This window comes from Heterocephalus glaber, unplaced genomic scaffold (assembly GCF_053883595.1).
Source record: "Heterocephalus glaber isolate CG9 unplaced genomic scaffold, H.glaber_assembly_v1.0 deba00001141, whole genome shotgun sequence".
In the NCBI taxonomy this organism is placed as follows: domain Eukaryota; kingdom Metazoa; phylum Chordata; class Mammalia; order Rodentia; family Bathyergidae; genus Heterocephalus; species Heterocephalus glaber.
Window position 1 is genome coordinate 480,900 of NW_028258201.1, and position 15,398 is coordinate 496,297.

At 58.0% G+C, this 15,398-nt stretch overlaps 2 protein-coding genes across 4 annotated transcripts; both read right to left on the minus strand.

Annotated features, from left to right (window-relative positions):
- Window positions 1-3,424: 3,424 nt before the first annotated feature.
- Ppp1r18 (protein phosphatase 1 regulatory subunit 18) lies at window positions 3,425-10,446 on the minus strand. Its single transcript, XM_004847073.4, has 3 exons — window positions 8,516-10,446; window positions 4,505-4,721; window positions 3,425-3,914 (listed from the first exon to the last, which is right to left on the minus strand). The coding sequence occupies exons 1-3, from the start codon at window positions 10,055-10,057 to the stop codon at window positions 3,895-3,897; spliced, it is 1,779 nt and encodes a 592-aa protein (XP_004847130.2). The 5' UTR covers window positions 10,058-10,446; the 3' UTR covers window positions 3,425-3,894.
- Window positions 10,447-10,585: 139 nt separating this feature from the next.
- Window positions 10,586-15,290, minus strand: Nrm (nurim). Of its 3 annotated transcripts, none has more exons than XM_004847075.4 (4): window positions 12,851-15,290; window positions 12,378-12,574; window positions 11,639-11,815; window positions 10,586-11,372 (listed from the first exon to the last, which is right to left on the minus strand). In XM_004847075.4, exons 1-4 carry the CDS (start codon window positions 12,981-12,983, stop codon window positions 11,091-11,093), a joined length of 789 nt encoding a protein of 262 aa, XP_004847132.1. In that variant the 5' UTR covers window positions 12,984-15,290; the 3' UTR covers window positions 10,586-11,090. The 3 variants fall into 3 exon arrangements, with proteins under 3 accessions (XP_004847132.1, XP_021115820.1, XP_087066524.1); XM_021260161.2 differs by having other exon boundaries at window positions 11,639-11,980; window positions 12,851-13,045; XM_087210398.1 differs by lacking the exon at window positions 11,639-11,815 and having other exon boundaries at window positions 12,851-13,044.
- Window positions 15,291-15,398: the final 108 nt, after the last annotated feature.

A 15,398-nucleotide genomic window follows, 5' to 3' on the forward strand; every position in this document is an offset into this window, starting at 1 on the left:
TGCTTCCAATCTTTTAGCTTTTTTTCACCCATTCATTGGTTGACTCTTTCACTCTAGAAATAGTTTTGTGTCAGCCAGGTGCCAGGGTGCGGTACTGCAGCAAACTCAATGGACAGTCTATCCTCACACTTCCGGTCCAGCAGCACCTGCTGCCCTTCCACAGCACGTCTTCCACTCATCATTCATGACAGCCATACAGCTCCGAGACGCCTTGTTCTTTTATTTTTATTTCAATGTAAGACAAATAGATATTAATAAAGAAAATACTTTTAAAAAACACTTCTATGAAAAAATAAAGCAGGGGCTGGGGATTTGGCTCAGTGGCACCGCGCCTGCCTCACAAGTGCAAAGTCCTGAGTTCGATCCCTAGTACCATCAAAAAAAATCATCACAAATTAAAGAATAACATTAGTTAATACACTGTGTACCATAATCTTTTTTTTTTTTTTTTTGGTAACTGGGGTCGAACTCAGGACCTTGGGCTTGCAAGGCAGCCGCTGGAACCGCTGAGCTAAATCCCTGGTCCCTATAATCTTAAAAGAATGGCCAAAATGTTAAAGTACGTACTTAGACAAAAAAGACTCTTACAAAAAGAAGCAAATAGATAATTGTAAAAAACTTTCTTTTTAATGAACTAAGAGGATCTAGCAGTATAAATGACACAAATTAGAATATATATTGAAATATTTTTCAAACCACAGAATATATAATTTGGCAAATTATTAGAACTTCTCCCTACTACCTTTTTTTTTTTTTTCTTTTTGGTACTGGGGATTGAACTCAGGACCTTGTGCTTGCAAGGCAGGTGGCGGCACCAGTGAGCTAAATCCCCCACCCCCTACTTCCTATTTTACTGTCTTCTTTTTTTGTTTTCTTTAACATTCAATAGAAACTATGTACAATAAATTTTGACTGTATTTTACATAGATAGCCACCACAGAATTTACATAGATTAGACAGAAGATAGACTGTTAAGGTGGGCCCAGTTCTGGGGGAAAAGTTCTCAGAGCACAAAAGTCAGAATTCAGTTGGGGAAAGGGGTTCAGACTGCCAGATTAAGTGGATGTCAAAAAAAGCCAAAATGGGGCCAGGGATTTAGCTCAGTGGCACCGCTGCCTGCCTTGCAAGCACAAGGTCCTGAGTTCTATCCCAGGTACCAAAAAAAAAAAAAAAAAAAAAGCTAAAATGCAGGCCTTTGGGTAGATAACCAGACTCTGGGACCACCAGTATTTGAAAAAGGCACCATTCTTTTTTTCTATTTTTTTTTTTTTTTTTTGAGTAGAAAAAAATTTATTGAGAGAAAGAAAGCTTCTGTCTCTAAGAGAGACAGAAGGGGACCAGAAAGTGGGCTGCCCCAAAGGCACGATTCTTAAACACAGCCCCCATCTGGTCATCTATGTGGAGATTATTAGGAAACACCCATTAGGAAATGTAGGGAACAGGGGAAGGGGGCGTTACCAGAACCTCTGGAGTGAGTCCTGGTCTCCTGTGAGCCAAGGCAGCACAAGGCGAATGACAGGAAAGGTAGACAAATGAGACTGAGAAGAAGCTGAGCTTTGGGTCTGATCAGTGCTGCTCTGGGCGGCAAAGACAAAATCCCCCAGTTTACTGTACATCGGGAGAAACAAATGTAACAAATGAAATACAGAGTTCAGTAGTTCACATTGGGATAAACAAGGTGTAACAAAAGGCTGGGGCGGGCAGTGGAAATCTAAGAACAATGAGGAACTGAGCAGATGTTTGTTCTCCCAGGATGTTTTCAGCTCCCAGGATGTTTCTTGTCCTGGAGAATCACAGCATCACTGGATCACTGAAGTCTCAGTTATGACCGGAGGTCAAACTGGAGTTATTCTGTAGCTGGGCTGTAGACAAGAGAACTAGGCTAACCAAATGATTTTACCCTAAAATTATGTAGCATTGCTTCCGACAAGGAAATGCCATTCCAAAGATGTCTTTCCCATTAGACAAAGTCGCAGACATTCATTCAATCCTGGATACAGATGACCTCTCCCTTCCCAGAATAGGAAGAAACCCATAATTTTTGGACATTATTGACCCAATGTCCACAATTTTAGTCCTTATTTCCACTTTTGGTTTCTCACACCGGAGTACGCGGCACTCAAACATGTGTCTGATTTATTTTGCTTAAGAGTATTGTTTCAAAGTCCATCCATTTAGGGCCGGGGATTTAGCTCAGTGGTTCTGCTGCCTGTCTCGCAAGAGCAAAGGACCTGAGTTCCATCCATGGTAGCAACCCCCCCCCCCCCATCTTTATCCATTTGTGATGGGCTCTTGGGCTATTTCCAAGATTTAGTTAATACAAACTGAGCTGCTATGAACATGGGTGCACATAGATCGCTGTGGTATGATGCTTTTAATTCTTTGGGGAAGATAACGACAAGAGGTATAGTTGGGTCAAATGAAACCTCTAGGGTTAGTTTTTTGAGGAATCTCCACACTGATTTCCACGGTGGTTGTACCAGTCTGCACTCCCCCCAACAGTGGAGAGGAGTTCTTTTTTCCCCAGAGGCCCCTTCAGCATTTGTTATTGGTCTCTTTCTCTCTCTCTCTCTCTCTTTTGATCGAACTCAGGACCTTGTGCTTGCCAGGCAGGCAGGCACGTTGCCACTGAGCTAAATCTATGTCCCTATTGGTTGATTTCTTCATAGCAGCCATTCTTTCTGGAGTGAAGTCGAATCTCTGGGTTGTTTTAATTTGGACTTCACAAATGACCGGTGATGTTGAACATTTTTTCATATATTTATTTGCTGTTTCTACTTCATCTGAGAGGTATCTTTTCATTTCACATACTTGGGTTTTTTTTTTGTGGTACCGGGGATCGAACTCCGGTCCTTGAGCTTGCGCAGCAGGCGGCAAACCACTGAACTAAATCCCCGGCCCCGAGATACTTGTTTTTTTATTGGGTCTTTAAATTTGGGGGGGGGGTCTGATTTTTGAGCTGTTTATATATTCTAGATATTAGTCCTTTCTCTGATGAATAGCTGGTGAAAAAAAAAAAAATCCCAAACTGTTGGCTGTCTCTTCACTGTTGGTAGTTTCTCTTGCTGTGCGAAAGCTTTTTTTTTTTTTTTGGTACCAGGGATCGCACTCGGGACCTTGCGGTTGCGAGGCAGGGAGCGGAACCACTGAGCTAGATCCCCGGTCCAAGTTCTTTGCTTTTTGAGACAGGGTCTCACTATATAGTCCAAGCTGGCCTGGAACTCGCAGCCACCCTACCCTCCTGCCTCGGCCTCCTGAGCGCTGGGCTTACAGATGTCGGCCACCACAACTGCCACGCCAGGCCCCAGACTCCTTTTTATAAATCGGTGTCAGGTTCCTGGCTTCTCCCCCATCATTTTCCCTCGCACAGCCACCAGCAACGCCTCACATTCATTTTCTTCCCAAAGAAGAAGCAGCAGGAAAATGGGAGTACACTCCATTTTATTACGGAAAGTTAACAAAGAAACAAAATGGGCAGTGGATGCCAGAGCGGAGGGAGAGGAAGCAGCTGCCTCCTCGGGCCCGCGCCGCTGCAGTTCAGGTGTGGACCACTAGGAGGAGCACAATTAACTCACGGGGCAGAGTGGAGGCCCAGCCTTCCCTTTGGGGAAACCGAGGCACAGTAATACTGAGCAAAGCTGGCGGCAGCCACCGTTTCGGGTCACCCTCAGTGAGGCAAACTGAAGGGGCCGGGGCGGCTTCCTCGTGCACAGGGCACGGCATGTAAACCTGGACGGGCAGCTGGGCCGGGGGGGAGCGACCTGTAAACGCACGCGGGCCTCGGCTCTGCCGCCCGCCTGACGTCGCCTCGCCCAGCCTCGTGCGAGCTCCTCTCCAGGCCGGCTCTGTCTTCAGCCTTGCGGAGGAGGAAGTCCCCATGCGCGCTGGGAGCGGTCACCGCCGGCAGGACTCGTCTGCAGGAGCGGGGAATTGGGCAGTGAGCGAGGCCCCGCAACCCCTTCCCGGCCGCCCCTCCTGGAAGATGGGTGCGTCCAGCGGCCCTATCGCATCACTAAGGGCAACCATCGCTGCCTTGCGCTCCGCCCTGGGCATTTTTCTGTGACCGACTGACTGAGACAGGGTCTCTGTGGAGCCCGGGCTGCCCTCAAACCCAGTGACTCTCCTGCCTCAGCCTCCCGAGTGCCGGGATTACAGGTGTGCACCACTTCACCTGGTTGACACCTTCGAATACCTTGACTAATCTCAGAACGGCCCCGGGAGAGTTAAGTAATGTGATGGCTAGCTACTGTCCCACGTTCTCTCCAAACGTTATTCCATCCTGCCGGGCGGGTGGTGCCTATTGTGGTCCCAGCAGCCGGAGCCCAGCCGGCGGCAGCAGCCCTTCCGCACTCTCCACCTGCAGCCAGTGCTGACTCTGGCAGCGCTGGGCGCGCGCTCCCCGCCCAGCCCGGGACGCCGAGAGCCCGACGGGCTCCCCTCCCAGGGCCTCAGTTTCCCCAGCTGCAGGTCCGCCCGCGCGACACCAGGGGGCGCCCTCGCTCACCCACGAGCAGGGCCTTAGTGCGCAGCCCGCCCCGCAGCCCTGGCTGCAGCAGCAGCAGCTCCTCCTCGTCCTCGTCCTCGTCGTCGTCAGGCTGCGCTGCTGGGGCGCTGGGCGCACTGGGGGCCTCGGGCTCCGGGCCCAGGTCCTCCAGCACCGAGCTCTCGGAAGGGTACTGGAAGGTGGTCTCCAGGGCCGTCTCGCTGAAGGAGATCTTGAGCTGCCAGGGCGGAGAGGGGAGGAGGCGAGCTCAGCAGCAGGAAGCCGCAGGGCGCTCCCGGGTGGACGCTGGTCGGGGCCGGCAACCCTGTGGCCTCCCCTCCCGTCTGTTCTGGGATCCGGCTTTGCTTTCCAGGCCTAGATTTTCTCTCTCAAAATCATTCAGAGGCCGTGTGGTGGCGCACGCCTGTGATCCCAGCACTCCAGAGGCCGAGGCAGGAGGATTGCCAGGAGCTCAAAGCCAGCCTGGGCTACATAGTGAGCTCAGGGCCAGCCCAAATGATACAGCGAGACCCTGTCTCAAAAAAATAAGCCAAAGCAAATGAACAACTTTTGGGGACCTTGGGGCTTCCCAGAGGGGAGGAGGAAGGAGCTGTCTGGGGAGCGCAGTCCTGGCCTCCCCTTGGACACCCGCCTGTCCCTGCCCCTTTGCCTTCCTCCTGTGGTGGGGTCAGCCCTGCAGCTGAGGGGTCAAGGCCTAGGAATCGATAGGAGGCCCGCAGGCCCCTGGAGCCCACACTTCCTGCCCCACTGCACAGGGATGAAGAGGAGCCCAGGTCCCTAAGGGTGCGCTGGGCGGTGGGGGACAGGGACGAGCAGGCACAGAGGGACCCTTCAGACACCAAGCCCTGCCCCTGCCAGCTGCAGCCCAGTGTCTCTCATGTCCTGTCCTCCCCTCTGCCCTCTTGGGGAGCTCAGGCAGGGCCAGAGCAGGATTAGCTCAGAGCCAGGGGATTAGGGACAGACAGGACGCTGCGGATGCTCCACAGTCTGCCCAGGCCTTCCTGGCATCTCCTGGGAGATGGGGCCCTGGGTGCTGGAGCCTGGCATGAGCTGGACTGGGACTGAGACTGCACAGGCCCAGCACTGCCAGGCGCCAAGGCCTGCAGAGCACTGGACCCTGGCCTCCTGCACCACGCCAGCGATGCCACCCAGCCTGCCGCGTGCCTCTGCCCCTGCCTGGATCACCTCCTCTAGAGACCCTCCGCAGGCCCTGCCCTCCTGAGCACCTGCACTAGGTCAGCCCACCACCTCTGACCCTCCAAGTTACACCAACCCCTGCTCTGAATTTTTTCCATAATCATATACCCCTCTCTGGGAGGCTGACTCAGGAGGATTGCAAATTTGAGCCCAGCCTGGGCAGTTTAGCGAGCCTGTTTCAAAAAGGGTTCAGGATGTAGCTTAGTATGAAGGCCCCAGGATCAATCCCCAGTACCACACACACACACACACACACACACACACACACACACACGTGTGATGTTGCATAAAAACTATGCAGGCCTCTCGTGTAGTTTTTTGCTTTGTTTTGGGTACCAGGAATCAAACTCAGGGCCTTGTGTTGTGTTTGTGAGGCTGGCACGGTGCCGGTGCCACTGAGCTAAATCCCCGGACCCTTGTTTTGTTTTGAGACAGGGTCTCACTATGTAGCCCAGGCTGGCCTCTTCAAACTCTAGTGATCCTTCTGCCTCAGCCTCCTGAATGCTGGGATTACGGGCATGTGCCACCATGCCTGGCTATTCTCATATACTTTTTGGTTTTTTGGTACTGGGGATTGAACTCGGGACCTTGTGCTTATGAGGCAGGTGGCAGAACCACTGAGCTAAATCCCCAGCTCTCTCATATACTTTTAAATCAACTCTAAATTACTTACAATGCTTTACACAATGTAAATGCTATGTAAGCTGTTGTTACACTGTATTATTTAGAGAAAAATGACAAAAAGTCTGTACATGTTCGGTACAGCCATGACCTTTTTTGGAGAAAAAATAGGGTTTTACTGTATAGCGCAGGCTAGCCTGGAACTTGCTAGTAGCTCAAGCTGGCCTCAAACTTGCAATTTTCCTGCTTTGAGGTTGTGTAATTTCTTCCTGGAATATTTCTGGTCCACCCTTGGTTGACCCCACAGATACGGAGCCCTCAGATACAGGGCGGCCGTACTTATTCTACCCGTGCCTGCTGTTGACAGGGCCTGAGAAGTGGCTCCGGTGCGGGAGGTAAGGGTTTGAGCATGCAGGGGGTGAAGTCCCCCGAGGACCCAGGCTGGGAGGGGCCCCAGGCCGAGTGTGGAAATGCTCCGGGGACCAAGTGCCGGAACCCGGACTGCTTACAGCCAAACAGAGCCCTTTCTGGCTCTGTGACACACGCTCCTGGGAACCCATTTCTGTTTTCTCTTCCTGCCCCCTTTGGAGTCTGTGCCCCCCTGGCCCCTCTCCTCACCCCACCCATCTTCTGACTGAGCTTCTCGGGAATGCACAGCCTGCGTGGGGGTGGGGACAGGGACGGAGGTGACTCATGGCTCCTCTCCCATCAGCTATATAAGGTCACAGGGTGGAGAGGGGGAGCCGGCGAGGCCCAGGCCCTGGGCTCCATGGCAGGGCTGGGCTTTCCCTCCTGCTGGCAGGGAGAAGTCTGAGGGAATAAACGAGTTATTTAGGAAGACTGGCAGGGATGGATAGCAGGGTTCTCCTCTCAGGCCCGGTGGATCAGGACAGAGACGGGTCAGGGTACCCAAGTCCCGGGTGAGCGCGATGGCCCGAGGGGGCAGAGGCAGAGGGCCGGCCCTGGGGAGCCCTGGCCTCCGCCCCACCCCCAGCCCAGGGCGACTTCCTCACGCGCTCACCACATCCTGAGCAGTCCTGCCAGGCCCAGGCCCGAGTCCCACCAGCCTTCCGGCCCCGGCCCCATGCTTCCTGTTTGGGCGATCTGCTTCCGGCCCCTGCCCCGACCCAGGTATGGCCCCCTCGAGGGTCCTCAGCTGCCCGGGCCAGGGGGCCTCCCTGGCGAGGCTCTGCCCCAGAGCACTACTGGAGGTGACTTCCGCACACCTCCCCCGGGAGCCCCTCCCGACCCCTCCTTCACACCGGCCCGGCCCCTGGGGCTTGGCGTGGACTCCTGGGCTCCCAGGGCAGGAGCTGAAGCTTCCGTGAGGGTGAACTGAGGACTCAACCCACATCTTCAGGCCCTGTGGTTTCCACCTGATGCTGAGGACACAAAAACCGAATGAGAGCTTGGACACGAGGGGAGAAGGGCGGGCTCCAGGGCCCCGGGCTGACTGACGGCGCGTGGGGGGGCCGCCCTGGCTGTTCAGGTCTAACCTCTGCCCCTCTGGGGAGTCCCGACGCCATCCCGTCCCCGCTCCCCGCCTTCTATTTTCTACCCCAGGAGAAGGGAGAGGCCAGGGCTGCGGGGAGAGAGGGGAAAACCGACGGCGGAGCCCGCAGGAGAAGCCCAGGGAAGAGGCACAGGGGAGCGGGCGGGGATGTGGGAGAGAAGGCTCTTCCTGCCCCAAGGCAAGGGAGCGCTGCGTGAGGCAGCAGTGGCCCAGCTGGGGTGTGCAGCCCCAAGGTCACCCGCGTCAAGCGGCTCCTGGCTCCGTGCGCCTCTCCCTCGGGGGACTCGGGGTTCCGAGCCTTCTGTCCCCGTCTGTCCCGCGCCCTCCTCCGCCGGGCCCTCTCGGAGCTGGGAGGACCCCATCCAGAGCTCCCGCCCCGCCTCCGGGCGCTAGGCCTCCAGCCGCCTCTGCCCCTCCCTCGGCCGCCCTCCTGCTCCGAGGCTGGGCTGTCACCGAGCATCTCTCTAGACTCCAGGTCAGCGGAGAGCTGGGCGGGGAGTCCAGGGCAAGGAGAGCGGCTCAGGCACACCCAGACCGGCCGCGGGTGGCACCCAAAGTAAGGGTGTGCGTGCAGGGGGGTGGCAGAGCAGAAGAGCACAGCGGTGTAAAAAGCAAGAAAGGCGAGTGCAGAAAGAGCAGACAGGCGCCGCTCCAAGAGCGTGGCTTGGTTGCCACCCTACCTGTTTGTGGTGTCTCTCGGGGGACCCCTTGGCAAGGCAGCTGCGGCTTAGGCGGAGGTAGCCCCCCAGAACCAAGATCTCCTCGGCAGTCGGGTACCGCTTCTTCCCAGACCCGGGTACTGCAGTGTCACCCGGGGCCGGGGCCGGGGCCGGGCTTGCGGGGGGCGCGGAGCGGCGGGGGTTGACCGTGAAGGTGTGTCCGCTGCGGCGGGGGGCGCCCACCCCCGGCCCTGCCTTCACCCCGTAGAACAGACGGCTCATGAGGGGATCCCCGGAGGGCTGCGAGGCGGGGGCTGGGGCTGGGGGCTGCAGCGATGCTGCTTCCTCTTCCTGTGGCGGCCCCGAGCCTGCTCCGGGCCCAGCGTCCTCTGGTGGCAGCGGGGGGTGCACAGAGCCTCGCCCCTGCTCCTCCGGGGCTCCCAGAGGCCTGCTCCGGGCCCCAGCCTCCGCCTCGGCCCCCCCTTCCCCAGCTTCCACAGCACGGGGGTCCAGGCGCTTCTCAGTGGACCCCGGAGGTTCCGGTTTTGGACTGGGAGTCTCTATGTCCCTGGCTGTCCATTCTTGAGCCTTGCCAGAGTTCAGCGTCCACTTCCACCCTTCGGTGGACCCCAGGCCCCTCTCCCCGTCCTCCACGGGGTCGGGCCTCTGCTCTACTCTTTCCGCACCTCTGGAGGTGTTCTGAGGGTCCCTGCTCGGGGCTTCTGGGGCCCCCGCAGTCTGCGGAGCCATCCACGGGGCCGGGCTGTCCGCTTCCCTCCCACATTCCTCCTCGAAGTCTTCTCTCTCTTCTGAGCTCAGCCTCCACTCCGCTGCCTCCACTGGCGCTGTACGCTGCTCCGGAGCCTCTCTGGGCTCAGGCCTCCACTTGTGGGCCTCTGCTCGTGCAGGGCCCCCCGGGCTCAGTCTGCTGTCCAGCGCCTCTCTCCTCCTGCGACTCTGCTCTCCAGGTTCCGCTAGGCTGGGGCTCCGCTCCTGAGTGTCCTCGGGGCTCAGCTTCCACCTCCGAGCCTCCGGCAGCCTGGTGCTCCAGTCCCCTCCCTCTCCCTCTCCGCGGCTCTGCCTCCAGTCTCTGGCCTCCAGAGGCTTGGGCGTGCTCTCTAGGGCCGGCCCTGGCTCCAGTCTCTCTTCTCCAGCCTCCCTTCCCTTGGGGCTCTGACCCCGGGGCTCCCCAGGGCTGGGTCTCCGTTCTCGGGCCTCTGGAGGCCCGGGTTTCCTCTCGGCAAGGAGCTCTTCATTCCGCTGCTGCTGCTGCCTCTGCCGCTCCTGCCGGATGAATCGGTTCTGGTGCACCGGGCCGATGGCCTCCAGCAGGACGGCAGGCTCATCAGGGTCCGCCGGCCCCGGCTCCGCGATCCCAGGCCCCGGGCTCGGGTCTCCAGGGGCCTGGCCGAGCTTGGCGCGGCGCCGCTCCAGGAGGCCCCGCTTCCAGGCCGGCATCTGGGACAGGCGCTCCTGCTCCGCCTGCCCCCGGCCTCGTACGGACGCCTCCTCGAGCCGGCGCCGGGCGAGCAGCTGCAGCTTCCAGTCCGGGACGGTGGCCATGGCGCCGGGGCAGCTGGGGGGCTCGGGGAAAGGGAACCGAGAGCGTAGGGGAACTCGGGGAGCCCGGGGGTGGGCCTGGCGGAGAGGAAGAGTCGAGATTGGGGCGGAGGCGGCACCCAGAGCGCAGCAGGCGGAGGGCGCGGTCTGGCTGATGCCTCTGGGCGCCCCCGCCCGGCCCCGGCACCGAGGGGCCACAGCCTCCCGCACCCCAGTCCTGGACCAACTCACGCAGGGTCTGGTAGGGAGGAAGGAGGAGGAGCGGCCGGGCGGGGAGGCGACCGCTTTGTGGAGGACAATGGGGCGGGAGGGGCGGGAGGGGCGGGGCCTCGCTCCCTCCGCGTGGACGGTGCCCGCCAGCCCGGCCCAAGTCGCCGGCCTCCCGAGTGGTCCCGGCCCGGCCTGTGTCACCGCGGGCCGGGCTGCAGAGCGGCAGGACCCGGGACCTGGGCAGCGGGTCGGGCCGCCCGGGGGAGGGGCGGGCGCGGCTGGGCAGCCCGCAGCGAGACAGCGACCACTGCGAGCCACGTGTGGAAATCCAGGCTGAATTTTATTTCCCTGCAGCGGAAGTCGCTCGGGGACCCCTCCGTTGAGCGGCTGGGGTACGCTGCGCCAGGCCGACTGGCAGGGCTCTGGCCCAGCTGCCGGGCAGGAAACAAAGTAAAGGGGTCCCTGAGGCTCAGAGGAGGGGAGGGGTCCACGCCCTCAACTGCGACGAGTTGACTGATGTTCACCCCTCCTGCTGGTGAGAAGTGGAGCTGAGGCTAGCGCCGGACTCAGGCAATGAAATCTCAAGCGGCCCCTGGATTTGGGCAGCTGCCCTGAAGCAGCCCGTGCCTGGATGTTAAGGGAGTGGACATTTTTTTTAAAGCCAGGGTCCTGCTATGCAGCCCAGGCTGGCCTCAAACCAGCGGCAATCTTTCTGTCTCAGCCTCCAGAGAGCTGGGATTACAGACGTGCAGTGCGCCACCAAACCCGAAAAGGTGCTTGGAATTTGAGAAGGGAGAGTACAGGGCTTGGAATCAGGCTTCGCTCCTCACTCTGCTGCCTCATCCTGGGGCCGGGAGAGGAGGTGGAGTTTTCTCTGTAGCTGAGCCCGGAGGTAGCGGAGGTCCTGCTGGTCCAGCCCATGGGCCAGGCCCAGGTACAGAGTGAGGAAGAGCGCGAGGAGGAGCCGGTCAGCGCCCAGGGTGGGCACCACCCACAGCACAGTGAGCAGCTCCACGCACACCGGGTGGCGCAGGTGGGAGAAAAGCCGAAGAGCTCGAGGAGACTTCAGGGCCAGCGGCTCCCCCAGCCCCAGTACGTGGTAGTACACCTAGGAGGGGGAGGGAGCGTGGGCCCGAGCCTCCCCCACCCGGCGGCCTCTCCTCCCTGGGTGCTGCTCTCTGCAGTCAGACCCAGGAACCTTTGCCAGGCCCTGGAGACCCCGGATGCTGGCCTCTGAGGGAAGCTGAAGGGAGATCCCCGTGTGAGAAAGGCCACGAGGGAGCGGAAAGCCCTGGAGGAGGAAGGCGGGGGAAGAGGAGGAACCCCGTGGAACAATTCCGGACACAAGGCTTGGGCAGGGGTCTGGAGCCTCACCTGTTTGAGGCCCATGAGTTCAGCATAGTCAAAGACGAGAAGGATGCTGAAGATGAGGAGCCAGGAAATGATGTGGAGGACAAAGCAAAGCAGTGGCACCCACGTGGCCCAGGGTTCAGTCCGAGCCTCCCATAGCGCAGGCGCGCTGGGCACGGCCTCCCAGTTCTGCATCACCAGCTGGGGAAGAGAAGGGCCAGCGTCCCGGCAGCCCACCCTGGAGGCCGGACCCCTGCATCCTACAGCACAGAGGCCGCGGGAGGCCCGGGCAGGGGGCGAGCTGCTCCGGGATCTGCAGGATGGACGGTGCCGCCGAGGGGCCCTCCCCACACCTAGGGAGGTGGTCTATGAAGGGCAAGAGTGAAAGGCAGTTGGAAGGGTATCTGGAGGGGGACAGCGTAAACAAAGCTGCGGAGGTGCAGATGCACAGTAGGTAGCTGGGGCATGACAAGTACTTCCCGAGACAGAGGCTCCCTGTCTCCGGGCTGGCCTTGAACTTGCTACATGGCCCAGGCCAGGCCGGCCTCGGACTCGACCCCTCTGCCTCAGCCTTCTAAGTGCTGGGATTACAGGCACATGCATGTGTGCCCTACTCGATGAGAAGTAGGCTGTGTACGTGGAGGAATGGAAGCTGAGATTCATGCCCTCAGTTCCCCTCATTCCCCATATTGTGCCCCTCCAACCTGGCGTGTCCCTCCCAAGACTGTCTTCCTCGGTCTCTCTCGGCACCCGGGCCTCATACCTGCAGGGCCAGGGCAGTGCACGCCACATACACGGACCTCTGGAGGACCCCGAAGTGCCGGGACGTCCACGCCTTCACGGCCTCGGTCGCCATGAGGCTGTGCTGTCCAACAAACAGCAGGAGGAGGCCCAGATCCCAGGCCAGGGAGGCCAGGACAGTGCGGTCCTGCAGGGCGGCGAGCCACCCCTGGCGGGGACCTGGCAGTACAGGGGCAAAGCGGCCAGGTCAGGAGGGGCCCAAGCTTTCCGGAGCCCCCGCCTCCCCTCCGGACCGTGCGACGCCCACGCCTCCGTTCCCGTCTGGTCCCCAGGCCCCGGACACAGAGGAACCGGAGTGGGACAGCCACAGTGGGGGCAGCCGGCGAGGCGCCCCGGGGCGCCCTCCACAGCGCCCCAGGGACGTGTGTGCCCGGCGGCTCCTCCCGGGCCTCACCCGCTGCCCTGGTAGCCGATGTCCTCCCGCCCCGCGCTCACCCGGGCCGCCGGCGGGCGGGGCCCCTCCGAGCAGCGGCCGCAGGGAGGCGAAGCGCACGAACTCCACTCCGGTGCCGAAGGCCAGCACGAAGCAGGCGAGGCCGGCGGGGACCAGCAGCAGCGCGGGGGCCATAGCGCGGGCGGCCCGGTTCCCGCCACCACCGCAGGCCCCGCCCAGGTCTCCCCGCAGGCCCCGCCCCGCCCGAGAGGCGGGGTGGCTCCGACACCCGGGCTTCCGGGCACGCCTGGACCGGCTGGGGCTCGGGGCAGCGCTGTGGCTGTGCCGTCGCTGCGGGCCGGGGTCCCACGGAGGCCGCTGTCGGCTCTCTTGCCATGAAACGGAACTTAGTTTTAGTGTGGGAAACCACCGAAGTGGAGGCTGCAGAATGCACCGTCGAATCGTCGGAGAAGGGACTTGGACCGCTGAAAACCCAGCTTTGACTCATGCACAAAATCGGGGGGCGGGGGGGCGGGTCCGGGGACTTAGCTCAGTGGTTCTGCCTCCTGCCGCGCAAGGTCCTGAGTTCGATCCCCGGTACCAAAACCAAAAATAAAGTGTTTGAGACAGCATCTCGGTTTGTAGCCAAGGCTGGCCTTGAACTCACAATGCCCTTCTTGTCTCAGCCTCCTGAGTGCTGGGACCACCCCTGGCCGGCAGTTGTTAGGTTTTGTTGTTTTTGTTTTGGGGGGGACCCGGGATTAAATTCAGGACCTTGCGCTTTCGAGGCAGGCAGCGGAACCACTGAGCTAAATCCCTGCCTGGTCTGTTAGGTATTTTTAAATGACTTTTTAAAACACAAAATAAATTCTTTTTTTTTTTTGGTACTGGGGATCGAACTCGGGACCTTGGCTTGTGAGGCAGGCGCTGGAACTACTGAGCTAAATCCCCGGCCAAATTCTTGTTCTTTAACTCACTGTAAAGTTGAGTTGTTACTGCTCCACTTGCCAAGACAGGCAAAGAGCTTCCCTGAAAGGTTTTGTTTTTTGTTTTTGGTACCTGGGCTCAAACTCGGGTTCTTGTGCTTGCGCAGCAGGCGGCAAAACCACTGAGCTAAATCCCCGGCCCCCTGAAAGGTTTTTAATTGTACCAAAAATCCAGGGCCTTGGGCACGCTAGGCAAGCGCTCTACCACTGAGCCACGCTGCCAGTCCCTAATAGTGTGGAAGATTTGTTGATTTACAACGAGGATAGAAAAGCTATATTAAGCTATATTAAAATATTTGTGGTTGTGCAAGCGCAAGGACCCGAGTTTGATCCCTGGTACACAAAAAAAATATTTGTGGTAGAATACCATTTATTATTGTTGCAAATTTATTAATTTTATCCCAACTCTGGTAGCTATGACTACAAGCTCCTAAAAGTGACTCCACTCATTAGTCAAAACCCAGAGGTTCATCCTAACAACCCCTGAGCCCTGCTTGTGACCCTCACAGTCACTAACGTGCAGATAGAAAAAGCCTAGGCTCAGGGAGGGAAAGAAAGTGGCCCCAGAACCTGAGACAGGCTGCCCCTGCAGGCCAGGGATGAGGAGAGGTTGGGTGGCCTGCTCCTCCTCCACTCCCCCTCAGTGGGCCGAGGCCAAGCCTGGTCCCACCAACCCCCTGGAGCAGAGCCAGAGCAGAGGCCCCGGCAGGCCCGTGTGTACCACCGCAGGCTCAGACTGCTCCTTGTGAGTTCCATACTGTCTGCCTTCTTCATACTTAGCACTTCATCAAGCTCTTCTGAATTATCCTGTGCTGTCCACCTCCTGCTTGGACAGTAACCCATAGAGGTCTTTATTACACAAAGCAAGGCGACAAGCTGTGACACTTATGCAAGTGTAAAATCCTCTCTTGTACTGGGAATTAAACCCAAAGCCTTTACGCTGAGCTACATCCCCAGCCCATTTTAAAAAAAGTATTCTGAGGCAGGGTCTTGATGAGTCACTAAGCTGCCCAGGCTGGGCTTGAACTCACAGTGATCCTCCTGCCTCAGCCTCCCAAGTGCTGGGATTACAGGTGTGTGCCACCATGGCTGGCTACATTTAACTTTTTAAGGAATTTTCAAACTGTTTACCACAGATGCCAAACCATTTTATAGTCCTACCAGCAACATATAAGGATTCCAATTTCTCCATATTGTTGTAAATGGCCAACTTTTAAATATTCAAATTTGAGAAATATATATTTACCCTAAATAGAAAATAATGAATTAAAAACAAGGATACATGGCTGGGGATTTAGCTCAGTGGTTCTACTGCCTGCCTCAAAAGCACAAGGTCCTGAGTTCAATCCCCAGTACCCCCAAAAATTTTAAAAATAAAAACAAGGGTGCCGGGGATTTAGCTCAGTGATTTTGATGCCTGCTGTGCAAGGGCAAGGAACCGAGTTCGATCTCTGGTACCAAAAAAAAAAAAAAGAGTTAGAAAAGTTATTATTAGGGCCGGGGATTTAGCTCAGTGGTTCCGGCGCCTGCCCCGAAAGCGCAAGGTCCCGAGTTTGGTCCCTGGTACCCAAAAAAAAAAAAAAATAATAATAATATTAGGGCCGGGGATTTAGCTCAGTGGTTT

Excerpts from the sequence above, each read along its gene's own strand:
- Nrm (XM_021260161.2), bottom strand. The coding sequence starts at position 12,983 with ATGGCCCCCGCGCTGCTGCTGGTCCCCGCCGGCCTCGCCTGCTTCGTG. Across the intron at positions 12,575-12,850 it reads CCCGCCCGCCGGCGGCCCGG|GTCCCCGCCAGGGGTGGCTC; the intron begins GTGAGCGCGGGG and ends CTGTACTGCCAG. Across the intron at positions 11,373-11,638 it reads AACTCATGGGCCTCAAACAG|GTGTACTACCACGTACTGGG; the intron begins GTGAGGCTCCAG and ends TCCCCCTCCTAG.
- Ppp1r18 (XM_004847073.4), bottom strand. The coding sequence starts at position 10,057 with ATGGCCACCGTCCCGGACTGGAAGCTGCAGCTGCTCGCCCGGCGCCGG. Across the intron at positions 4,722-8,515 it reads CCGAGAGACACCACAAACAG|CTCAAGATCTCCTTCAGCGA; the intron begins GTAGGGTGGCAA and ends CCGCCCTGGCAG. Across the intron at positions 3,915-4,504 it reads CACTAAGGCCCTGCTCGTGG|ACGAGTCCTGCCGGCGGTGA; the intron begins GTGAGCGAGGGC and ends CCGCTCCTGCAG.